This window comes from Budorcas taxicolor, chromosome 5 (genome assembly GCF_023091745.1).
Source record: "Budorcas taxicolor isolate Tak-1 chromosome 5, Takin1.1, whole genome shotgun sequence".
Classification (NCBI taxonomy): Eukaryota; Metazoa; Chordata; class Mammalia; order Artiodactyla; family Bovidae; genus Budorcas; species Budorcas taxicolor.
Window position 1 is genome coordinate 85,554,615 of NC_068914.1, and position 26,987 is coordinate 85,581,601.

A 26,987-nucleotide genomic window follows, 5' to 3' on the forward strand; every position below is an offset into this window, starting at 1 on the left:
GCTCCTCAGCTGCAACCCCCAAACTAAGGGACTTGGAGCAGTTAAGAAACCGAGAACCACGTTAGAAGGACCCTAGGTCAGAGGTCGCGCTCGACCGGGAGGTGGGGTTTAGGGGTCCGGGGTGGGCTGAGGCTGGCACCGCCCGAGGAGGGGCGGGGCGTCTCGGGCCGGCCCCGCCGGCTGGGGCTGCACGTGACCTGCGGCCCCACCTCCCGCTTGCTCCGCAGCGCCAGCTCGGCAGGCGCGGGGCGTGAGTCTCGAGTGAGACCCGCCGGGCTCCAACTCCGCAGAGCCGGGGCCGGCGGGCAGCAACTTTCTCCCCGGAGTGGCCGCGGCGGCGGCTGCTACCGTGGCAGGCGCAGCGGGAGCCGGGAGGAAGAAGGCGGCGGTTCCTTGTGCTCGCTCGGGCTGTCCAGCCCTCCGAGACCGCCAGCCCGCGGAGCCTCGTTCCCCCGGGCAGCCCCGGGCCCCTGCCTTATGTCCCGCAAGGCGAGCGAGAATGTGGAGTACACGCTGCGGAGCTTGAGCAGCCTCATGGGCGAGCGCCGCAGGAAGCAGCAGGAGCCGGACGCGGCGAGCACGGCCGGGGAGCGCAGCCTTCTGGCGGCCGCGGAGTCGAGCGCCAGCCTGCAGGGCGCGGGCGCGGGCGGCGGCGGCGTCGGGGACCTGGAGCGCGCGGCGCGGCGGCAGTTCCAGCAGGACGAGACCCCCGCCTTCGTGTACGTGGTGGCAGTCTTCTCCGCGCTGGGCGGCTTCCTGTTCGGCTATGACACCGGGGTGGTGTCGGGGGCCATGCTGCTGCTCAAGCGGCAGCTCAGCCTGGACGCGATGTGGCAGGAGCTGCTCGTGTCCAGCACGGTGGGGGCGGCCGCCGTCTCGGCGCTGGCCGGCGGGGCCCTCAACGGCGCCTTCGGCCGCCGCGCCGCCATCCTGCTGGCCAGTGCCCTCTTCACCGCCGGCTCCGCGGTGCTGGCCGCGGCGAACAACAAGGAGACGCTGCTCGCCGGCCGCCTGGTTGTGGGGCTCGGCATCGGTGAGTTCCGGCTTCGCGAAGAGCGCCTGCGGGGCCCCTGGCGACTCCGCCCTTGACCCTGGTCGCTGCGTTCTTTTCCCCCTTCAGGGTCCCCGTCGAGTGTGGCCGGCTCCCGAGGACACTTCGCATCTCTTGCTCCTGTTCTGAGAGCCCATCTGTTTGTTAGTCCGGCCTCGCAGTCTCCCTCCAGGGTGGGGGTGGGGGTGGGGGATCGCTGTGCTCGCCCCCGAGCCCACGTGGACTCTGTCGCCTACGGACAAGTGAATCCGCGTGATACTTGCCTCTCTAAGCCCTTCCCGGAACCTGGCTCCTCACCAGCGGTTTCCTTGATTCAGCCTTACCTGATGTCTATCTAAGAGCTTAGGAGGGAGGATCTCTTTACTTTCCAATATTGTCTCACTTTTTCCTCCACTATGTAGACCCTTGCCTCTTCTAGGATTCCGAACTTCGAACCCAATCAGTCTTAAAAGATACAGTAAGAGAATTTTTAAAGTTCCTCAAATCATCTGGACTCTACTCTTTGCTGCTCCTCACTTTCCTTCTCGAGTCATTTATCTTTAGGGTAGAGTGTTATTTTATTCTCTTCTTTTGTGTTTACTTTTTGTATTGCCTTTTGCTTTCCTTTCCGCCCCCCCCCCCCGCCCCCACCAATAAATTCTTGACTTTTCTGTTTTTCTGACCTTTTCCTTTAAATCTGTATTCACCCATTCTCCTTTTTGTTTTGTCTCTCCTGCTTTCCCTTGGCTCTTGTTCAGCTCCTAAATTCACTTTGAAACTATTCGCCCTGTGGATAAATGCCCAGCAAGGTGGATTTTTGCAGTTTACTGCCAAAATGAAGGGATGAAGGTTCCCTTGGGATTGGTTTTTTACCCTGGTTGCTGAGCAGGGCAGGTGCAGTTGGTAAGTTCTTGGCAGATGGAAGCTGTTTGGAATGTGCGCAGTATTATTAGAAAGCACTTTTGAGACAAAGTGGGGGTTGAGACTTAAATCTCACTAGTAATTTTTGTAAGGCATGCCGCTGATGCTTTTTTATTGTTTCATTTCATGATTCAGTTTCTTGTTTCCTTTAGGGTGCTGTTGAAGTATTTCTTCCCTATGGCTGGGGATTGATGAAAGAGCCCTTTAAACTAGGGCTCCTGATGATCTGTCCATTCACCACTTGTTTGATGTTTATGCTTTTCACCTTTTCTCTGTAGACTCTACGGGGGAGAGAGCCCTATTTATACAACTCCACATGTAGGAACCATAACCTGAAACCCAGCTCACTGTACTTTATATCCAGAATTGGTTATTACTGATTTCCCTTTTGTTTGTTTATTGCACTGTTAATTAGTGAAGCAGGGCAAGGCTCTCAGTTAAATGTTAAGTTGGCTTATTAAAGTCTAAAATGACCAAAAAGTACAGCTGAAATGAAACCTCTCTGTAAGAAGTACCTAGTGCCTTCAGGATTCTCCTGTCAGCATTCTTTGCGTGGGACTACAGATTACCTTTTTTGTTTCTTCTGACATTGAAATAATGTAATTTTAGGTAGCAAGATTTGTTCAGTAAGAATGAGTCTTTTTTGTGATTTTGGAAATCAGTACTGTTTGGCAGAGATCTCTCAGTGAAGTTTCCTAGTGTTTAGCTATGGCAAGTATTGGATATTTGGGTATTATGTTTAGTCTTTTATGGGATAGGAAAATCAAACCCCTGTTGTGTGTTTAAGGGCCCTTTCCAGATGAGCAGAACAGTGAGGAACATTTATGCTTCAGCAAGAGTGGCTGGGCAGGGTTAGAGCAAGGTAGAACTAGCTAAGCTCTGTAAGAAAGGCTCACAGGGAGGGTTGTTAATTAAAAGAGGGTACAGTTACCCCAAGAGAGGACAGCCTTAGCTCTTCCAGATGGAAATGGCATGTTGATAAGTAGTATTTTGACAGTAGAGATAAGGAAAGGACTTTCTAGGCCAAACTTGGGACTGAGCAAAGAAAGGAAAGCATAGGCCATACTTGAGGAACAAGGTGGATGCAGCAAAGAGGATGAAGCAAGAGGTAAGGTTGGGAAGGTTGGTGTGCAAGAGCAGCATCTGTGTCTCTGGCCCCAGGGTTGCTTGCCTGATACTGCAGCTAGTTGATTTAGTCCTGGTATGGCCTGTCTTACTCATGGGGGAGCACCACTTAGACCGGAAGCCCTGATATAAAGTTGCATAAAAAGCTCTCCTCACTTACACAATGAAGAATGTTTTAAGGTTTTAAACAGATTTTCAAAGAGGCCACATTACACATCATCACCTTTCAAATTAGGATCTATGCGATGCATGTAATTGTAAAATTCTTAAAACTCAAAAGATTACTAACCATTCAAAAAAGAAATGACAAATACTGTTAGCTACAAGGAAATGCGTCCTTTTAGGATGAGCATTTTTTTAGGGATACAAAATTAGTTTTGCTTGTTTACTACATGAATCTGAATTTATATCATACTTTTTTAAGTAGTTAGATTTTGTATGTGGTCAGGAGGTTTTTGTTTTTGTTTTTTATTATCCCTTTGATATTTAGTAAATATCGAAGAATAACTTTGTGTCTTCTGGTATACTTATCTGGCAAATTTGTAATGGAAATGTCTTTCTTCCACAAATTTACCTGTGGTAAATATAAAGCCCATAAGGACAGGGGTTTTTTGTTCATTTTGTTCACCAATGTACAGTACTCTCAGCCTGTAGGAGGCACTTGTACTTGATGAGTAAATGAGTGTATGGTAAGCAGAAGCATTAAAAAGTTACATTGCTGATAGGGTATCAAAGTATTAAAGGATTGTTATTTTTTTAGAGTATTGTGAAATGCTTGAAAGACTATATAAGGGTTTTAGTTTGCTCAGTTCAGTTCAGCCGCTCAGTCGTTTTCTACTCTTTGCAACTCCATGAACTGCAGCACATCAGGCTTCTCTGTCCATCACCAACTCCTGGAGCTTACTTAAACTCATGTCCATCGAGTCAGTGATGCCATCAAACCATCTCATCCTCTGTCACCCCCTTCTCCTCCCACCTTCAGTCTTTCCCAGCATCAGGGTCTTTTCCAATGAGTCGGTTCTTCACATCAGGTGGCCAAAGTATTGGAGCTTCAGCATCAGTCCTTCCAATGAATATTCAGGACTGATTTCGTTTATGACTGACTGGTTGGATCTCCTTGCAGTCCAAGGGGCTCTCAAGAATCTTCTCCACCACCACAGTTCAAAAACATCAATTCTTTGGTCCTCAGCTTTCTTTATGGTCCAACTCTCACATCCATACGTCTATTGGAGAAACCATAGCTTTGACTGGACTAACCTTTGTTGGCAGAGCAATGTCTCTGCTTTTTAATATGCTGTCTAGGTTGGTCATAGCTTTTCTTCCAAGGAGCAAGCGTCTTTTAATTTCATGGCTGCAGTCACCATCTTCAGTGATTTTGGAGCCCAAGAAAATAAAGTCTGTCATTGTTTCTCCATCTATTTGCCATGGAGTGATGGCATATAGATGGAGAGCATCACTATGAACCAAGCTAGTGGAGGTGATGAAATTTAGTTTGTAAGAGTTTAATGAAATCATTTACTTGTTTAATAAATGCTAATTAAGTTTCATTATTGATTCTTTAACTTTTGGAGTAGGCAGTAGTTAGATAAAAGTCCCACCCTGAAGGTATTCATTCTCTAATGGAACACAAAGGCCATCAACAAGCATTTAAAGTACAGTAGAGGTTTCTGTAACTCCCATGGGAAACACAGAAGACTAAGCAATTGCATTTTTGGGGAGGAAGAAAATAGAACAAATAATTAAGGAGGTTTTACAGAAACAGATTTAAATTGGGGTTTGGAGGGTGAATAGGAGTTCAACAGATTTACAGAGATCCATGAAAGAAGCTATTATTTTTTAGTGCTTTAGTATGGGATAGGTACCCTGCTGTTTTTACATATGTTATCTCATTTAGTCTTTTTAGCTCTAGAAACAGGTCTCCTTTTGCTGGATGCTTACCTCATAGATGTGCTTCCCTGGTGGCTCAGAGGGTAAAGCATCTGCCTCCAATGCGGGAGACCTGGGTTCAATCCCTAGGTCAGGAAGATTCCCCTGGAGAAGGAAATGGCAACCCACTCCAGTATCCTTGCCTGGAAAATCCCATGGACAGAGACGCCTGGTAGGCTACAGTCCATGGGGTCACAAAGAGTCGGACACGACTGAGCAACTTCACTTTCACTTACCTCATAGATAGTGTGGGTTCTGGACCACTGAAATAAAGTGAATATTGCAATAACATAAGTCACAAGCTTCCAGTGCATATGAAGTGATTTTATACTATACTGTAGTCTATTGTATACAAATAGTATTATTTCTAAAAAAAACTATGTATCTTAATTTAAAAAGAAAAAAAACACCAGAAATAATGTGAGTCTTCAGCTAGTAATCTTTGCTGTTGGAGAGTCTTGCCTCCACATTGGAGGCTATTGACTGATCAAGGTGGTGGTTGCTGAAGGCTGGAGACTGGCAATTTCTTGAAATAAGACAACAATGGAATTTGCTGCATCAGTTGACTTCCTTTCACAAGCGATTTTTCTATAACATTTGATGCTGTTAGATAGCATTTTACCCATAGTTATAACTTCTTCCAAAGTTGAAATCAGTCCCTCTCAAACACTGCCACTGCTTTGTCAACTAACTTTATGTAATATTCTAAATCCATTGCTGCCATTTCAACAGTGTCCATAGCATATTCTCCAGCAGATTCATTTCATCTTGAGAAACCACTTTCTTTGTTCACCCTTAAGAAGCAACTCTTTATCTGTGAAAGTTTTAAGTGAGATTGTAGCAATTCAGTCACATTTTCAGGCTCCTCTTCTAACTCTGGTTCTCTTGCTGTTTCTAACACAGCTGGCAATTACTTCCTCCACTCAAGTTCCATCCCCTCAAAGTCATCATGGGGGGTTAGAATCAACTTCTTCCAAACTCTTAATTAACGTTGTTGTTTTGACTTCTTCCTATGAATCAGGAATGTTCTTAGTGCAGTCTGGAATGGTGGATTGTTTTCAGAAGGTTTTCAATTGACTTTGCCCAGATCCATCAGAGGAATCACTATGTATAGCAGCTATAAGCTTACACAGGTATTTCTTAAATAATAAGACTTGAAAGTTGAAATTACTCCTTGGTCCACGGGCTGCAGAATGGATGTTTGTTAAACATCAATCTTGTACATCTTCAGAACTCTTGGGTAACCAGTTGCATTGTCAGTGAGCAGTAATGTTTTGCAGGGAATCTTTTCTGAGCAGTAGGTCTCGATAGAGGGCTTGAAATATTCAGGAAACCGTGTTGTAAACAGATGTGCTATCATCCAGGCTTTGTTCCATTTGTAGAGCATAGGCAGGGTAGATTTAGCCTAATTCTTAAGGGCCCTGGGAGTTTTAGAATGGTAAATGAGCATCGGCTTTGACTCAAAGTCACCAGCTGCATTAGCCCCTGACAAGAGGGCCAGCCTGTCCTTTGAAACCCTGAAGCCAGGCATTGACTTCTCTTATAGAAGTCCTAGAAGGAATCTTCTTTTAATATAAGGCAGTTTTGTGTATGCTGAAAATCTGTTGTTTAGTGTAGCCACCTTCATTACTTACCCTGACTGTATCTTCTGGGTTACTTGCTGCAGTTTCTCTATCAGTTCTTGCTGCTTCACCTTGTGCTTTTATATTATGGAGAGGGCTTCTTTCCTTAAGCTTAATGAATCAACCTCTGCTAGCTTCACACTTCTGCATCTTTCTTACTTCTCTTAACCTTCATGTAATTGAGGAGAGGTCCTTCTTGGTCTTCCCTAGTGGCTCAGATGGTAAAGAATCTGCCTTCAAAGTGGGAGCCCTGGGTCGATTCCTGCTTCTTGAAGATCCCCTGGACCCACTCCAATATTCTTGCCTGGAGGATTCCATGGACAGAGGAGCCTGGCGGGCTACAGCCCATGGGGTCACAGAGAGTTGGGCATGACTGAGCGACTGAGCACACACACAGGCCCTTCTCTGGATTAGGTTTTGGCTTAAGGAAATATTTTAGCTGGTTTGATCATCTGTCAGACCACTACAGCTTTCTCTGATTTAGCAATAAGGCTGTTTTGCTTTCTTATCATTCTTGTATTTACCAGAGTTCAGTTCAGTTCAGTTCAGCTGCTCAGTTGTGTCCGGCTCTTTGTGACCCCATGGACTGCAGTACACCAGGCTTCCCTGTCCATCACCAACTCCCGGAGTTTACTCAAACTCATGTCCATCAAGTCAGTGATGCCATCCAACCGTCTCATCGTCTGTCATCCCCTTCTCCTCCCACCTTCAATCTTTCCCAACATCAGGGTCTTTTCCAGTGAGTCAGTTTTTCACATTAGGTGGCCAAAGTATTGGAGCTTCAGCTTCAACATCAGTTCTTCCAAAGAATATGCAGGACTGATTTCCTTTATGATTGACTGGTTGGATCTCCTTGCAGCCCAAGGGACTCTTAAGAGTCTTCTCCACCACCACAATTCAAAAACATCAATTTTTCGGCACTCAGCTTTCTTTATGGTCCAACTCTCACATCCATACATGACTACTGGAAAAACCATAGTTTTGACTAGATGGTCCTTTGTCAGCAGAGTAATGTCTCTGCTTTTTGATATGCTGTCTAGGTTGGTCATACCTTTTCTTCCAAGGAGCAAGTGTCTTTTAAAATTTCATGGCTGCAGTCACCATCTGCAGTGATTTTGGAGCCCAAGAAAATAAAGTCTGTCACTGTTTCCATTATTTCTCCATCTATTTGCCATGGAGTGATGGGACCAGATGCCATGATCTTAGTTTTTGGAATGTTGAGTTTTAAACCAGCTTTTTCACTCACCTTTTTCACTTTCATCAAGAGGCTCTTTAGTTCCTTTTCACTTTCTGCCGTAAGGGTGGTGTTATCTGTGTATCTGAGGTTATTGATATTTCTCCTGGCAGTCTTAATTCCAGCTTGTGCTTCATCCAGCCCAGCATTTTGCATGATGTACTCTGCATAGAAGTTAAATAAGCAGGGTGACAATATACAGCCTTGACGTACTCCTTTCCCAATTTGGAACCAGTCTGTTTTTTCCATGTTCAGTTCTAACTGTTGCTTCTTGACCTGCATGCAGATTTCTCAGGAGGCAGGTCAGGTGGTCTGGCATTTCCATTGCTAAGAATTTTCCACAGTTTATTGTGATCTACACAGTCAAAGTCTTTGGCGTAATCAATAATTCAGAAGTAGATTTTTTCTGGAATTCTGTTTGCTTTTTCTATGATCCAATGGATGTTGGCAATGTGATCTCTGTTTCCTCTGCCTTTTCTAAATCCAGCTTGAACATCTGGAAGTTCATGGTTCATGTACTGTTGAAGCCTGGCTTGGAGAATTTTATTCACTGGAGTAGTACTTGTAATATCCTTCTACTTTGCCTTTGCAGTTTGGCTAATGGGTGCAAGAGGCCTAGCTTGTGGCCTGTCTTGGCTTGAGTCATGCCTTCCTCACTGAGCTTAATCATTTCTAGCTTTCATTTAAAGTAAGAGACCTGTGATTCTTCTTTTCACTCTGACACTTAAAAAGTGTTAAATGCAGGGATGTTAATTGGACTAATTTTAATATTGTGTGTCTCTGGGAAACAAGGAGGTCTGGGAGATGGGGAGAGAGGCTGGGGAGCCAATGGTTCCTGGAAAAATCAGAACAGACACAAAGTTCCCATCTTCTGTGGGTATGGTTTGTGGTGCCACAAAACAATTGCATTATAACATCAAAGATCGCTGATTGTAGTTCATCATAACAATTATAATCATACTGAAAGAATTGGAAATAATGTGAAAATTACAAGAATGTGACCCAGAGACTTGAAGTGAGCAAGTACTGCTGGAAAAATGGTGCCAATAGACTTGTGCCATCAAGGGTTGCCACACACCTTCATTTTGTAAAACATTTAGTGTCTTTAAAGTCCAATAAACCAAGGTATGCAATAAAAAAGGTATAGCAGTTAAATGATGACACTAATGCAAAATCAGAATTAAAAAAACAGAACCTTGGAGTCTTTTGCTGTTTTCAGTTAGCGAGCGTTTAAGTTAGAGTTAAAGTCAAAGCAGTATATGAAGCAAAAAGTGACTGAAGGGTGATGATGGGTCAGTCATGAAACTAGAATGATTTTTGTGGGAGGATTAGGCTGAATAGGGTTTAGTTGGTCTTGACTATGCAGGAACCGTCTGGGGGTTTTCAGTTGTGAATAATACCAGATTAATATCCATTGAATCTTTTTTTTTTTTTTTAATTTTAAATCATTCTGCTTTTAAACTTTTACTTTCTTCTTCAAACTTCTGTCAAACCCCCCAAATGCAGGAGGCTGCAAATAAAAAAAAGTTTATTTAGGGTCGTCAGAACTGTGATTCGATATATACGGAATCCGGTAACCCTGAAAGAGTGTTCCAAGGAAGAGAAAGAGTTAAGTAAAGGCAAAAGATCATGAGGTTGCTAAAAGTTGCCTGGTAAGATTTGTGATTGTCTCCATTCAAGGTGGAAAATATTGATCCTTAAGGAATCAGAGTAGAATTAGAGTGCCTGCATGATCAGTGGCTAATTTGTGCCTTCTGTCCATGGGATTTCTCAGACAGGAATACTGGAGTGGGTTGCCATTTCCTTCTCCAGGGCATCTTCCCGATCCAGGGATTGAACCCACATTTCCTGCATTGACAGGTGGGTTCTTTACCACTGAGGCATCAGGGAAGCAGTTAGAATTAGAGTAGGGGTCGATTAAGTATCTTGAGTTCCTGGCTGGTGTTCTGTGTGACTTTACCAGATCAAAGGTCAGATTCCATCCAGGCTGAGAAATGCATTTTCTTAATGGCTTCCAGCTCTGTTTAAGAGAGCTCTCTTAACAGTACTGACTCAATTTTGATTCTCCTTTGACACCTCTTGCTTCTTTGAATTTTGTAGTATTAAAAATGCTTTGCTGAGATAGTTACTACTGGGTGGCTAAAACATGTAGTCATGAATTACTGAAATAGGAAGAGTCGCAGGGCCCTTCAACAGAAATCTTTGAAAATCATAAAAGATACCAAGCTGTAGAGTATAATTGTTCAGTCTATAATTGGAATGTATAAATATATTGAGAATCAATGATTCATGTAAAAGAAGCATAAGAAATCGGAGGTTTCTGATTTATTTTATGGGTTCATTTTCCTTGACTAGTTACAGCAAAATTAGCTTATTGCGTACCCATTCTGAAAATGGCGTTATTTACATTTTGGTTTCACCAGAGGTTCTTTTGGTTCCTCTGGTCTCATCCTTGACTTAAGTCCTGGGACCAGGCTTTTGTCAATGTTCCTGCTCTACTACTTCTGACACCAGACTTTTTAAACTTGTAGACTCAAATTTCAAATAGGACACAAATTTGCAAACTCAAGAGTTTATTTTATTTCTCCACTGTGATCTTATTTTTATATCCTTTATACAGTTATTTGTTTCTCTCCTTAGGTTAGGAAGATCCCCTGGAGTAGGGAAAGGCTACCCACTCCAGTATTCTGGCCTGGAGAATTCCATGGACTGTATAGCCCATAGGGTCGCCAAGAGCTGGGCATGACTGAGTGACTTTCACTTATACAGTTATGTTTTTTATGAGTTTATTTAGCAAAGTTGTACCGATGATCAAAGTTTTCAGGTGTGGATAGGTACGAAAGGATTGAAAGAATGTGTTTGTGCATTTTGCTTCATTTGATTGTTGTCTGTGATCTTGTATCTCTCATGTATAGCACACAGACAAGGTTGCTGTGAAGGAGCAGAGTATAAGAACATTGTATTGTTACCATTGTTAGCATGTCCATAACCAAAAAGCACAGAATGCAATTTCGCCCTTTTCCATTGGCATTGGCATTTACTGGTAATTGTAAGTGACGATTTAGCAGCTGTGTGGGGCATATCAAAGTGTCTCAATTCAGACATTTACTGGTGTTCAAAACCTTTACTGAGAATGGACATGTTAATCTATACAGCACTGGGTTTGCTGAATTAATCTTAAATTTACACCAGTTTCTTCTCTGTCACCCTCTGTTCCAGTACTCCTTCTACTGGACCACAGTTTATAGCTGCTTTGCAGCTTTTAATTAGTATGTTATGGCCTATTGAGTAATACTTTTCAAAAATATCAGTCTTTTTCAAAGAGTACTTTGAACTTTTGTCCTTTAATGCAAAGCAAATTTAAAATCTTGTTTGATTAAAAAGTCATGCAATGCTGAGACTAATATCAATGAAAAAATTATTTAAGGTAAATAAAGTTAGAATCAGACAGATTTTTAGATAATCAGCTAGTGCTATTTTTTTTTTTTTTTTTGGTAACCAACTTTGTTCCCTTCCCCAACTCCCACAATTTGTTTCAGTTTTATCTTCTTTTAAAGCAGAATTTCTGTGTTGGATTTATTCTTTCTACTGGTATGCAACTGACAGGTCAAGTAAAGCTTCATTTGACCTCCGTTTCCTTGTTTAATAAACATTAACAGTTTATGTGCAATGCCTCACCCCTCTTTAACTCCACACTTTTATATCTGCTGGAGTTGACATTGTAGAGTTACAGTGAGAATTATGACCTAATTATGTTTGCCTAGTAGTATTGCATGGCCCTCCTTGCGTGAGCTGCCAGTGAGATGACGGGAGTGTTAATGTGAGTTCTGTGATGTTGTTCATATGACTTCTGTCTTAAACATTTTTCTTTTTCATCCATCCATATTTCCCTCTTCTGTATTTGAAGCTCAAAGTAAGAACATAGTCTGATTCACACTAATGTCTTTGGGTTTAACACCTCTGGTGATGTTGAACCTGCTGGTAGATCTCAAATAGCAAGCAGTCTTCGCCATCTTTACTCAAAAGCACATAATACTGTTTTTCTTTTTTCTTCCTGATTGAACTTGGTTCCTTTATGCACCTTTTCCTGTCTTCACCTCTTTTCATTTCCTTGCTTTTCTTTTTCTTTGACTTCATAGTGAAGAAGAAGCCACACTTTTATAGAGGAAACTTTCATTGAAGGAAAATCTGTATTCAGCAGAAAACCCCAAAACATTTTCCACATATGAAATTTAACTTCCTTGGATATATAGAGAAACAAAATAGCCAAGTGTTACAGGTAAGTCTAAACTCAAGTTGGGACTACATCATGATTCACACTTAGGTCTTTTATTAAATATTGGTGCCATTGTTTAGAATGGTGTGTTCTGGAATATGTGTCTAAGTCCACAGAGCAGAAGGCTCGTTTCACAACAGGCTGAGCAGTGTGCTGGAGTCCCCAGCACCACAGTGCACACTGGCATCATGGTGGCACCAGCATCCTTCTCTACTGATGTTAGTATCTCCCTAGTTACTTCAAGGCAGAACATGACTTGGAAATTGATCTAGCTGCCAATACCCTGAAAGTGATACCTTAAATTTCATTTAATGCTTACTCTGTGCCACATATTCTTCTAAATATTTTACTTATATTCATATAATTTTTATAATAACTCAGTGAGATAATACTATTACCAGCACACTTCACTGTGCTTTACAGATCATTGTGTTTTTTACAAAATGAAGTTTTGTGGCAGTCCCACGTTGAGTTCATCAGTGCCATTTCACCAACAGCATTTGCTCACTTTGTGTCCCTGTGTCACATTTTGGTGATTTGTTGCAATATTTCAAGCTTTTTTATTTTTATTATATTTCTTATGATGACTTGCGATCAGTGATCTTTTGTTACCATTGGAAAAGATTAGAACTTGGTGGAGGCTCAGATAATGATTAATGTTTTTCAGCAATAAAGTTTTTTTTTTAATATATGTATATTATTGAGGTATAGTTGACTTACAGTGTTTCAGGTGCACAGCAAGGTGGTTCAGTTATACAAATACAAAAATCCATATTTTATTTTTGAAATTATTTTCCATCATCGGTTATAACAAGATATTGACTATAGTTCCCTATGCTACACAGTAAACCTTTGTTGCCTATTGCATATCTATTTTAAAATCAGAAATCTACCATTCTGTTCATACTATGTCAAACAAGTAGAATCAAAATGTCATACTTTTTAGGCAAAATATCCTAAGTTTTCTAAAATATGTGTATTATACCTATTTATATACAAAAGCTTTTCTGCTACAGTTGATAAGGCTTGAGAAAGAACATCCAAAAAAAAAAAAAAAAAGGAGAAATTGGAGAACATAAACTAAATGAAATGGGAGCACTGAATATGAAATAGAAAAAAGTGAAACAAACTAAATAAAAGTAAAAATCATCATAGAGTCCAGTTGTTTTTAAACATGACTGCTCATCAGTAACATCTGGAGCTCTGGAGAAGAAAATTAATACCTGAGCATTCGTAGTTTTCAAAAAATTTCAAGATAATCTTGGTATGCATCTGGATTTTAAAAAGTCATTACAGGTTTTTCTATTAGATCCTAGTTCTGGTGATAGAGAGTTCTATTATTTTTCTGTTGCCCAACCATCATGCAGTGGTATTGAGTGAGTAATAGTTACATAATCACAGTAGTAAAAGATGTTCATCAGTTTTCAATAGCCAGACAAAAAATAAAAGATAATTACAATTGCAGGCCATAATGAGAACATGATTAACTTTACAATATAAAGTAAATACATACAATTTGGTGAGGGGGTGGGTCAAGGAGAGTGATGTGGTGAATGGAGGTGCATACATGCACATGTTTTCATCAACCCAGCCAGAGTATGTCTTTTGGTTGGTGCATTTAACCCATTTACATTTAGGGTAATTATCAATATGTATGATCCTATTATCGTTTTCTTAATTGTTTTGGGTTTATTTTCAGTAGGTCTTTTCCTTCTCTTGTGTTTGCTGCCTAGAGAAGTTCCTTTAGCATTTGTTGTAAAGCTGGTTTGGTGGTGCTGAATTTTCTTTAACTTTTGCTTGTCTGTAAAGCTTTTGATTTCTCCATCAAATCTGAATAAAGTCTTGCTGAGTAGATTATTCTTGGTTGTAGGCCCTTTGTTTTCATCACTTTGAATATATCATGCCATTCCCTTCTGGCTTGTAGAGTTTCTGTTGAGAAATCAGCTGATAGCCTGATGGGAGTTCCCTTGTATGCTATTTGTCATTTTTCCCTTGTTGCTTTTAATATTTTATCTCTGTGTTTAATTTTTGTCAGTATGATTATTGTGTGTCTTGGTGTGTTCCTCCTTGGGTTTATGCTGCCTGGGACTCTCTGTGCTTCCTGGACTTGGTTGACTATTTCCTTTCCCATGTTAGGAAAGTTTTCAGCTATTATCTTTTCAAGTATTTTCTCAGGTCATTTCTCTCTCTCTTCTTCTGGACCCCTAAAATGAGAATGTTGGTGTGCTTAATGTTGTTCCCAGGGATTTCTTAGGCTATCTTCATTTCTTTTCTTTTTTTTTCTATATTCTGTTCTGTGGCAGTGATTTCCACCATTCTGGAGAACAGAATGACCTGTTCTCCAGGTCATTTATCTGTTCTTCTGCCTCAGTTATTCTGCTTTTGATTCCTTCTAGTGTATTATTCATTTCTGCTGTTTGTTCTTTAGTTCTTTTCCAGGTCTTTGGTAAACAATTCTTACATCTTATCAATCTTTGCCTCCATTCTTTTCCCAAGATCCTAGATCATCTTCACTATCATTATTCTGTATTCTTTTTTCTGGAAGATTGCCTCTGTCCACTTCATTTAGTTGTTTTGTCCCTTCATCTGGGACAAAACTTTATACTTTTTCATCAGGATTAAGTTTCATACTATGATTTTTGTTTTAGGTGCTGTGACTGCTGTTTCTAGTTTCTTCTGTCTGCCTTCTGATGGATGAGGCTGAGGCTTGTGTAACCTTCCTGATGGGAGGGACTGGCATGAGAAAAACTGGGTCTTGCTCTGGTGGGCAGGGCTTTGCTCAGTTCAGTTCAGTCGCTCAGTCGTGTCTGACTCTTTGTGACCCCATGACTGTAGCACACCAGGGCTTCCTATCCATCAACAACAACCAGAATTTACTCAAACTCATGTCTGTTGAGTCAGTGACGCCATCCAGGCATCTCATCCTTTGTTGTCCCCTTCTCCTCCCGCCTTCAATCTTTCCCAGCATCAGGGGCTTTTCAGATGAGTCAGTTTTTCACATCAGGTGGTGAAAAAGCTTCAACATCGGTCCTTGCAATGAATATTCAGGACTGATTTCCTTTATGACTGACTGGTTGGATTTCCTTGCAGTCCAAGGGACTCTCAAGAGTCTTCTCCAACACCACAGTTCAAAAGCATCAATTGTTCAGCACTCAGCTTTCTTCATAGTCCAACTCTCATATCCATACATGACTACTGGAAAAACCATAGCTTTGACTAGATGGACCTTTGTCGACAGAGTAATGTCTCTGCTTTTTAATATGCTGTCTATATTGGTCATAGCTTTTCTTCCAAGGAGCAAGAGTCTTTTAAACTTTCACGGCTGCACTCACCATCTGCAGTGGTTTTGGAGCACAGAAAAGTAAAGTCTGTCACTGTTTCCACTGTTGCCCCATCTATTTGCCATGAGCCGATGGAACCAGAGGCCATGATCTTAGTTTTCTGATGGTTGAGCTTTAAGCCAACTTTTCACTCTCCTCTTTCACTTTCATCAAGAGGCTCATTAGTTCCCTGTTGTCTGCCATAAGGGTGATATCATCTGCATATCTGAGGCTATTGATGTTTCTCCTGGCAGTCTTGATTCCAGCTTGTGCTTTATCCAGCCTAGCATTTCTCATGATGTACTCTGCATATAAGTTAAATAAGCAGGGTGATAATATATAGCCTTGATGAACTCCTTTCCTGATTTGGAATCAGTGTGTTGTTCCATGTCCAGTTCTAACTGTTGCTTCCTGACCTGCTTAGAGATTTCTCAAGAGGCAGGTCAGGTGGTCTGGTATTCCCATTTCTTTCAGAATTTTCACAGTTTGTTGTGATCCACACAGTCAAAGGCTTTGGCATAGTCAGTAAAGCAGAAATAGATGTTTTTCTGGAACTCTCTTGCTTTTCTGATGATCCAGCAGATGTTGGCAATGTGATCTCTGGTTCTTCTGCCTTTTCTAAATCCAGCTTGAACATCTGGAAGTTCATGGTTCACATACTGTTGAAGCCTAGCCTGCAGAATTTTGAGCATTACTTTACTAGCATGTGAGATGAGTGCGGTAGTTTGAGCATTCTTTGGCATTGCCTTTCTTTGGGATTGGAATGAAAACTGACCTTTTCCAGTCCTGTGGCCACTGCTGAGTTTTCCAAATTTGCTGGCTTATTTAGTGCAGCACTTTCACAGCATCATCTTTTAGGATTTGAAATAGCTCAACTAGACTTTCATCACCTCCACTAACTTTGTTCATAGTGATGCTTCCTAAGGCCCACTTGACTTGGCATTACTGGATGTCTGGCTCTAGGTGAATGATTACACCATTGAGATTATCTGGGTTGTGACGATCTCTTTTGTATAGTTCTTCTGTGTATTCTTGCTACCTCTTCTTAATATTTTCTGTTTCTGTTAGGTCCATACCATTTCTGCCCCTTATTGTGCCCGTCTTTGCATGAAATGGTCCCTTGGTATCTTTAATTTTCTTGAAGAGATCTCTAGTCTTTCCCATTCTGTTGTTTTCTTCTACTTCTTTGCACTAATCACTGAGGAAGGCTTTTGTATCTCTCCTTTCGGTTCTTTGGAACTCTGCATTCAGATTGGGTATGTCTTTCATTTTCTTTGCTTTCACTTCTCTTTTTTCTCAGCTATTTGTAAGGCCTCCTCAGACAGCAGTTTTGTTTTTTTGCATTTCTTTTTCTTGGGAATGGTCTTGATCCCTGTCTCCTGTACAATGTCATGAACATCTGTCCATAGTTTATCAGACATGCTGTCTATCAGATCTAGTCCCTTAAATCTATTTCTCACTTCCACTGTATAATCATATGGGATTTGATTTAGGTCATACCTGAATGGTTTAGTGGTTTTCCCTACTATCTTCAACTTAAGTCAGAATTTGGCAATAAAGAGTTCATGATCCGAGACACAGTCAGCTCCCAGTCTTGTTTTTGCTGACTGTATAGAACTTCTCCATCTTTGGCTGCAAAGAATATAATCAGTCTGATTTTGATATTGACCATCTAGTGGTGTCCATGTGTAGAGTCTTCTCTTGTATTGTTGGAAGAAAGTGTTTGCTATGACCAGTGTGTTCTCTTGGCAAAAGTCTATTAGCTTTTGCCCTGCTTCATTCTGTACGCCAAGGCCAAATTTGCCTGTTACTCCAGATATTTCTTGACTTCCTACTTTTGCATTCCAATCTCTTTTAAGGAAAATGGAATTTTGTTTTCGGTGTTGGTTCTAGAAGGTCTTGTAGGGCTTCATAGAACCGTTCAACTTCAGCTTCTTCAGCGTTACTGGTCGGGGCATAGACTTGGATTACTGTGATACTGAATGGTTTGCCTTGGAAATGAACAGAGATTATTCCGTTGTTTTTGAGATTGCATCCAAGTACTGCATTTCAGACTCTTGTTGACTATGATGAGTACTCTATTTCTTCTAAGGGATTCTTGCCCACAGTAGTAGATATAATGGTCATCTGAGTTAAATTCACCCATTCTAGTCTATTTTAGTTCACTGATTCCTAAAATGTGGATGTTCACTCTTGCCATCTCCTGTTTGACCACTTCCAATTTGCCTTGATTCGTGGACCTAACATTCCAGGTTTCTATGCAATATTACTCTTTAAAGCATCAGACTTTTCTCTGTCACCAGTCACATCCACAAATGGGTGTTGTTTTTGCTTTGGCTCCATTTCTTCATTCTTTCTGGAGTCATTTCTCCACTGATGTGCAGTAGCATATTGGGGACCTTCTGACCTGGGGAGTTTATCTTTCAGTATCCTATTTTTTTGCCTTTTCATACTGTTCATGGGCTTCTCAAGGCAAGAATACTGAAGTGGTTTGCCATTTGCTTCTCTATTGGACCATGTTTTGTCAGAACTCTCCACCATTACTTGTCCATCTTGGGTGGCCCTACATGGCATGGCTCATAGTTTCATTGAGTTAGACAAGGCTGCAGTCCATGTGAGCAGATTGGTTAGTTTTCTGTGATTTTGGTTTTCAGTCTGTCTGCCCTCTGAAGGAGAGGGTTAAGAGGCTTATGTAAGCTTCCTGATGCCAGAGACTGGCTGAAGGGGAAACTAGGTCTTGTTCTGATGGGTGGGGTCATGTTCATTAAATCTTTAATCCAATTTTCTTTCGGTGGGTGGGGCCGTGTTACTTCCCTGTTGTTTACCTGGGGCCAAACTATGGTAGAAGTAATGAAGATAATGGTGACCTCCTTCAAAAGGTCCCAAGCAGGCACTGCTACACTCAGTGTCCCCAACCCTGAAGTAGGTCACTGTTGACCCATGCCTCTGCCGGAGACTCTTGGGCACTCATGGGCAATTCTGTGTCAGTCTCTTGTGGGTCACCCCCTTTCTCCTGGGCCCTCTGGAAGACACACTGCCTGGACTCACACTCTGGCTGCAAACTTAACTGCTGCTGCTAAGTCGCTTCAGTCGTGTCCGACTCTGTGTGACCCCAGAGACGGCAGCCCACTAGGCTACCCTGTCCCTGGGATTCTCCAGACAGGAACACTGGAGTGGGTTGCTATTTCCTTCTCCAAAGCATGAAAGTGAAAGTGAAGTCGCTCAGTCGTGTCCGACCCTCAGCGACCCCATGGACTGCAGCCTTCCAGGCTCCTACGTCCATGGGATTTTCCAGGCAAGAGTACTGGAGTGGGGTGCCATCACCCATAAGATGTGTAACCTTGGGCATTTACTACTGTGATCCTCAGTTTTCATGTGTCTAAAATGAGTGTTATGATAGTACTTAGAAAACAGGGCTGTTGTAGTAATTAAATGAGCTAATCCATGTAAAATATCTGTCAATTACTGGTAGTTCTTGATATCAGCTGTACCATCCTGATCATGACCTTAACATCTTTTGTAATCAATAGGAATTAAAGAATCCTTGTATTTCTTTATCACAACCAGTAACAGATGGGTAAAAATTCCATAATATAAATTGAATAGTGAAACTTGAAAGACAGAGTGAATAGTTTAAAAGTGTGGCTGTTCTCTTTCTTTCCTGCAATGCACAAGACCTGGGTTCCATCCCTGGGTCAGGAAGGTCCCCTGGAGAAGAGAATGGCTACCCACTCCTGTATTTTTGCCGGGAGAATTTTAATGGACAAGAGGCAGGCTACAGACCATGAGGTTGCAAAGAGTTGGACATGAATGAGTGACTAACACACAACATTCCACCTTTCAAGTGTTCAGGTATATTATGTGAAATTTATTTTCCAACAAAACAGATGAATTTTTGAACTGGATATTGAAGAAATGTTATAGTCATTTCTAGAGAGAGAAGGGTGGAATGATAAATATAAAGTATTGTGGAAGGTCGGCAGTTTGTCTTGGCTAGGTGGAGAAGTTGAACAACAAAGTAAAAATGTGAACCTGTTTGTTAGAGGTAGTAGTAAAGAAACAGTTGGAGCTGTGATGTTAGATCTGTCTTTGTAATGTAATATTTCATATGTCTACTTACAGATAAAATAGTTCAATTATCAGTGGGGAAAAATATATATGCCTTTTAAGAGATAAAGAATGAATAGTGATCTGAAAAATAATAATTTTGGAATAAAAAGAATTTTAATAATGGAGGCTTTCACACAAAATTTCATTATCATGGTTTTGGGCCAAATCTAGTTTATGACTCCATGTCAGGAACTCATTCTTTACAACATAACAAGAAAATTGGAAACTGAAATCCTGTGTGTATTTCAAGGGTTATACATTAACCATTTAATATTTGCTTAGTGGCTCAGAAGGTAAAGTGTCTGCCTGCAATGTGGGAAACCCAGGTTCTATCCCCAGGTTGGGAAGATCCCCTGGAGAAGGAAATGGCAAGCCACTCCAGTACTCTTGCCTGGAAAATTCCACGGACAGAAGAGCCTGGTAAGTGACTGTCCATGAGATTGTAGAGTTGCACACGAGTGAGCAACTTCACTAGCAACTGCTTATAGTTTTGAAAGAAAAATACAATGACTGAAAACAAGTTGTAAACACATCTAACAATAGATTTAGATTCTTGAAATATAGTCATTATTAGAAATTAACATCAGCATAAAATTTGAACCAATTACTGCTCTGTCTACCTAATTCTAATATTTACTATAAAATTATAAAGAAAATAGCTTCTAGAACTCCTGCCTCCATTATTTTTTGGTGGACAAGTTTAGTCAATGTACTGTGGCCCTCTGTGATTCTGTAGGTGAGTATAGTCAGTGTACCATGGCCCTTTGTGATTTTGTAGGTGGGATAGCATGTGTATCTGGGCTGTCTTAAAGGCCATGCAAGGCCCCTCTGCCCACCTGGCCGTAAAGTTGTTGAGGCTGGAAAACATAAAAAAAAACACACACACACAAAACCCCAAACTGTTTAAGTTCTTGGTCATGTTCTTGGTCATGTCTGTTGAAAGCTTTTTGGTAACTCTTATAAAATCTTTCATTATATTTATTCCAATGTTAGGGAAATATTTAGATTTTTTAGGATTTTACTCTTCCTTCCTTTGCTTGTTTATTGTTTTTAGATGATTTTCAAAGGTAAGAGTCATCCAGTACTGCCAATAGCAGAATTCTAACAGTTTATCATTTTTTTTCTTGAATAGTCTCTTTATCTGTGAAAATAATAATCTTCATTACCTGGGATATAATGCTTACTTAGTGGTAGTTTAATAGAAATATTGTAAAATGTCAAAATATTGTAGATCCTAAAACAAAGGCCGTTCTTTATGCCTAAGTGTATTTGTATTTTATGTGCATTCACTCATTAACTAATATTAGTACTTTCCTTAGTTTAAGAGCGAATTAAGGGAAATGCCTAGAGTTTAGGTAAATTGATACTCTTAGTGCTGAGATCAAAATTCATTTACAATATTTTTCTTCATATCATTTGATTTCTCAGTTATTTTTAATAATTCTTTTCCCTATTATCTTATCTAATTTAATATGAAACTCTTACAAATAGTTGGATCTACTGCTGAAGTTTTTATTCAGTTCATCTTTTCTGCTTTTAGTAATATACTATTACACCACATAAAACATATTATATATTATATATTTTATACATACATATACACCTATACATACTAACTTAGGAAATACCATTATAACTACACAGCTTTCACAATCAAAAACTGCATTTATCACATGGTGGAGAGGTAGGGCACACACAGTCCTTGATCAGAAACCTGAATTTGATTCTCAGCACTGTTACTAAGAGTATCAATTTACCTAAACTCTAGGCATTTCCCTTAAATAGAAACATTAACAAATTAGAGAGTAAAAATCATTTGATCATCTCAGTAGAATGCAAAAAAAGCTTTTCAACATTTATTTATGATTAAAAAAATAAAACTCTCCACACACTAGGTATAGAGGGAACATACTTCAAAATAATAAAGGCCCCGTATATTACAAGCCTGATGTAGCATCATGCTCAGCAGTGAAAAGCTGAAAGCATTTCTTCCAAGATCGGGAATGAGACAAGGATGCCTACTCTCACCACTTGCATTCTATACAGTATTGGAACTCGTAACCACAGCAGTCAGACAAGAAAGAAATAAAAGAAATCCAAATTGAGAACGAAAGAAAGCTATCACTGCAGATGATATGTTACCACAGAAAGAAAATCCTAAAGATGCAAAAAACAAACAAACAAACTATTAATGGCTTGTCAGTGAATTCAGTAAAGTTGCAGGATACAAGATTAATATAAAAAAATCTGTTGCTTTTCTGTACACTAATAGTGAACTATCAGAAAGAGAAATTAGGAGAACAGTTTCACTTACCATCACTTCAAAAAGAAGAAAATACCTAGGAAATCTAAGGAGGTAAAAGACCTGAACTCAGAATACTATAAGACACTGATGAAAGAAATTGAAGATGACACAAACAGATGGAAAGTATAACGTGTTCAGAAGAATTAATATTGTTCAAATGACCATGCTGTCCAAGGTGATCTATAGATTCATTGTAATCTCTATCAAAATACCAATGGCATTTTTCATAGAACTAGAAAAATAATTTTAAAATGTGTATATAAACACAAAAGACCCTGAATAGCTGATGCAATTTGGAGAAGAAAACAGAGCTGGAGGTATCATGCTTCCTGACTTCAGACTATACTACAAAGCTGCAGTCATCAAAGCAGTCTGGTTCTGGCACAAAAACAGGCACAGAGATCAATGGAACAGGATAAAGAGCCAAGAAATAAAGCTGTACACTCGTGTTCATTTAATCTGTAACAAAGGAGGCAAAAAAAGTCTCTTGGGAAAAGACAATCTCTTCAATAAGTGGTGCTGAGAAAAATGGGCAGCTACATGTAAAAGAATGAAATTAGAACATTTTTTCACACAGTGTACAAAAATAAACTCAAAATGTATTAAAGGCCTAAATGTAAGACCAGAAACCATAAATCTAGAATAAAAGTTAGACTACACTTTGATGTAAATTGTACTAGTATTTTTTTGGATCTGTCTCCAAAGACAAAGGAAATAAAGCAAAAATAAACATACGGGACCTAATTAAACTTAAAATCTTTTGAACAGCAAAGGAAACCATCAACAAAGTAAAAAAAAAAAAAAACTATGGAATGGGAGAAATTATTTGCAGTTAATATGACTGATACAAAGTTAATGTTTCAAAATATATAAATAGCTCCTACAACTCAATATTAAAAAAAAAAAAAAAAGGCTAAAGACCTGAATAGACCTTTTCCAAAGAAGACAAAGATGAACAATAGGAAGATGGAAAGATCCTCAGCACTGCTAATCATCAAAGAAATGCAAATCAAAACCACAATGAGATATCACCCACATCTGTCAGAATAGCTATTGTTGAAAATACCATAAATTACAAAAATTGATGAGGATGTAGAAAAAAGGGAACCCTTGTATACTGTTGGTGTGAATATAAATCCATGCAGTCACTATGGAAAACAGTATGGAGATTCATTTGAAAACTAAAAATAGAACTTTCCTATGATCCAGCAGTTTCACCATGGTTACCCATGGGGGGAGAGAGGAAGGAGGGGCAAAATGGGAATAAGAGAGGTTCAAATTACTATGTGTATAAAATAAACTAAAAGGTTATATTGTACATTACAGGGAATGTAGCCAGTATTTCATAATAACTTTAAATGGAGTATAACGTATAATAACTTTGAATCACTAAGTTGTACACCTGAAAGTAATAAATCTCAACCTCAATAAAAATATAGTGTTAAATGTCATCAAAATTAAAAAAAATAGAAATTGAGTGATTTCTTTATAATTTTTAAAATCTTCAATCATAGATTTTAAAAGCAAAGACAGATTGGAAGAATATTGTGGTGTATTTATTTACCTAAAGCTGAATATATTTATGCTCAAAGCATATGAAGTAGATTCGTCACAGCAGGAGAGAATGCAATTAGTGAATAAACTCTTGGGAAAGTGTTAAACCTTGTTAAAACTTAGAAGTGAAGATTAAGGTAACTTTGTACTAAGTAAATTAGCATATTAGAGAAAACTCAGGATTATACTTTAGGTAGAGGTTTTTTTTTATTTGGGATATATTATATCCCACCCAAATATATTGGGATACCAGCAGTTCAGGATGGTAGAGTAGAAAGACATGTGCTCATCTCCTCCTGCGAGAGCACCAAAATTGTAACTAGCTGTTGGACGACCATTGACAGGAGGACACTGGACCCACCAAAAAGAGATACCCCATGTCCAAAGACAAGAAGGTTGCAGTGAGATGGTAGGAGGGGTGCAAGCGTGATAAAATCAGATCCAGTACCCACTGAGTAGGTGACCCACAAACTGGAGAACATTAATACCAAAGAAATTCTCCCATTGTTGTGAAGGTTTTGAGACCCACGTCAGGCTTCACAGCCTGTGTATCCAACAAAGGGACTAGGAATTCCCAGGGAATCTGACTTCAAAGACCAGCAGGACTTCGACAGGACTGGGGGAAATAGACACCACTCTTGGAGGGCACAAACAAAATCTTGCATGCACCAGGACCCGGGGGAAAGGAGCAGTGACCAGACCTACCTGCTGTTGGTACAGGGTCTCCTCTGTTTATGTCACTCAGCAGTGCCTTGCCACAGGGATGGGGGCACTGGCAGCAGCAGTCTTGCCACTTACTTCAGTTCAGTTCAGTTGCTCAGTCGTGTCCGACTCTTTGCGACCCTATGAATCACAGCACGCCAGGCCTCCCTGTCCATCACCATCTCCCGGAGTTCACTCAGACTCACATCCATTGAGTCTGTGATGCCATCCAGCCATCTCATCCTCGGTCGTCCTCTTCTCCTCCTGCCCCAAATCCCTCCCAGCATCAGAGTCTTTTCCAATGAGTCAGCTCTTTGCATGAGGTGGCCAAAGTACTGGAGCTTCAGCTTTAGCATCGTTCCTTCCAAAGAAATCCCAGGGTTGATCTTCAGAATGGACTGGTTGGATCTCCTTGCAGTCCAAGGGACTCTCAAGAGTCTTCTCCAACACCACAGTTCAAAAGCATCAATTCTTCGGTGCTCAGCCATCTTCACAGTACAACTCTCGCATCCATACATGACCACAGGAAAAACCACAGGCTTGACTAGACGGACCTTAGTCAGCAAAGTAATGTCTCTGCTTTTGAATATACTATCTAGGTTGATCATAACTTTTCTTCCAAGGAGTAAGTGTCTTTTAATTTCATGGCTGCAGTGGCCATCTGCAGTGATTTTGGAACCCAAAAAAATGAAGTCTGACACTGTTTCCCCATCTATTTCCCATGAAGTGATGGGACCAGATGCCATGATCTTCGTTTTCTGAATGTTGAACTTTAAACCAACTTTTTTGCTCTCCTCCTTTACTTTTATCAAGAGGCTTTTTAGCTCCTCTTCACTTTCTGCCATAAGGGTGGTGTCATTTGCATATCTGAGGTTATTGATATTTCTCCCAGCAGTCTTGATTCCAGCTTGTGTTTCTTCCAGTCCAGCATTTCTCATGATGTACTCTGCATAGAGGTTAAATAAGCAGGGTGACACTATACAGCCTTGAGGTACTCCTTTTCCTATTTGGAACCGGTCTGTTGTTCCATGTCCAGTTCTAACTGTTGCTTCCTGACCTACATACAGATTTCTCAAGAGGCAGGTTAGGTGGTCTGGTATTCCCATCTCTTTCAGAATTTTCCATAGTTTATTGTGATCCACACAGTCAAAGGCTTTGGCATAGTCAGCAAAGCAGAAATAGATGTTTTTCTGGAACTCTCTTGCTTTTTCCATGATCCAGCGGATGTTGGCAATTTGGTCTCTGGTTCCTCTGCCTTTTCTAAAACCAGCTTGAACATCAGGGAGGTCACGGTTCACGTATTGCTGAAGCCTGGCTTGGAGAATTTTGAGCATTACTTTACTAGCATGTGAGATGAGTGCAATTGTGTGGTAGTTTGAGCATTCTTTGGCATTGCCTTTCTTTGGGATTGGAATGAAAACTGACCTTTTCCAGTCCTGTGGCCACTGCTGAGTTTTCCAAATTTGCTGGCTTATTGAGTGCAGCAGTTTCACAGCATCATCTTTCAGGATTTGAAATAGCTCAACTGGAATTCCATCACCTCCACTAGCTTTGTTCGTAGTGATGCTTCCTAAGGCCCACTTGACTTCACATTCCAAGATGTCTGGCTCTAGATTAGTGATCACATCATCATGATTTCTGGGTCGTGAAGATCTTTTTTGTACAGTTCTTCTGTGTATTCTTGCCACCTCTTCTTAATATCTTCTGCTTCTGTTAAGTCCATACCATTTCTGTCCTTTATCAAGCCCATCTTTGCATGACATGTTCCCTTGGTATCGCTAATTTTCTTGAAGAGATCTCTAGTGTTTCCCATTCTGTTCTTTTGCTCTATTTCTTTGCATTGATCACTGAAGAAGGCTTTCTTATCTCTTCTTGCTATTCTTTGGAACTCTACATTCAGGTGCTTGTATCTTTCCTTTTCTCCTTTGCTTTTTGCCTCTCTTCTTTTCACAGCCATTTGTAAGGCCTCCCCAGACAGCCATTTTGCTTTTTTGCATTTCTTTTCCATGGGGATGGTCTTGATCCCTGTCTCCTGTACAATGTCGTGAACCTCATTCCATAGTTCATCAGGCACTCTATCTATCAGATCTAGGCCTTTAAATCTATTTCTCACTTCCACTGTATAATCGTAGGGATATGATTTAGGTCATACCTGAATGGTCTAGCGGTTTTCCCTACTTTCTTCAATTTGAGTCTGAATTTGGTAATAAGGAGTTCATGATCTGAGCCACAGTCAGCTCCTGGTCTTGTTTTTGTTGACTGTATAGAGCTTCTCCATCTTTGGCTGCAAATAATATAATCAGTCTGATTTCAGCGTTGACCATCTGGTGATGTCCATGTGTAGAGTCTTCTCTTGTGTTGTTGGAAGAGGATGTTTGCTATGACCAGTGCATTTTCTTGGCAAAACTCTATTAGCCTTTGCCCTGCTTCATTCTGCATTCCAAGGCCAAATTTGCCCGTTACTCCAGGTGTTTCCTTACTTCCTACTTTTGCATTCCAGTCCCCTGTAATGAAAAGGACATCTTTTTGGGGTGTTAGTTCTAAAAGGTCTTGTAGATCTTCATAAAACCATTAACAGTTTCTTCAGTGTTACTGGTTGGGGCATAGACTTGGATAACTGTGATATTGAATGGTTTGCCTTGGAGACGAACAGAGATCATTCTGTCGTTTTTGAGATTGCATCTAAGTACTGCATTTCAGACTCTTTTGTTGACCATCGTGGCTACTCCATTTCTTCTAAGGGATTCCTGCCCACAGTTGTAGATATAATGGTCATCTGAGTCAAATTCACCCATTCCAATCCATTTTAGTTCACTGATTCCTAGAATGTCAATGTTCACTCTTGCCATCTCCTGTTTGACC

At 40.5% G+C, this 26,987-nt stretch overlaps 1 protein-coding gene across 1 annotated transcript in view; it reads left to right on the plus strand.

The window, feature by feature from the left end:
• The first annotated feature begins 477 nt into the window (after positions 1-477).
• Positions 478-26,987, plus strand: part of SLC2A13 (solute carrier family 2 member 13) — a 521,832-nt gene continuing 495,322 nt past the window's right edge. Inside the window, exon 1 of the mRNA XM_052640217.1 lies at positions 478-1,033. Within this exon, the coding sequence (XP_052496177.1) occupies positions 478-1,033 (556 nt within the window). The remainder of the gene's footprint in view (positions 1,034-26,987) is intronic.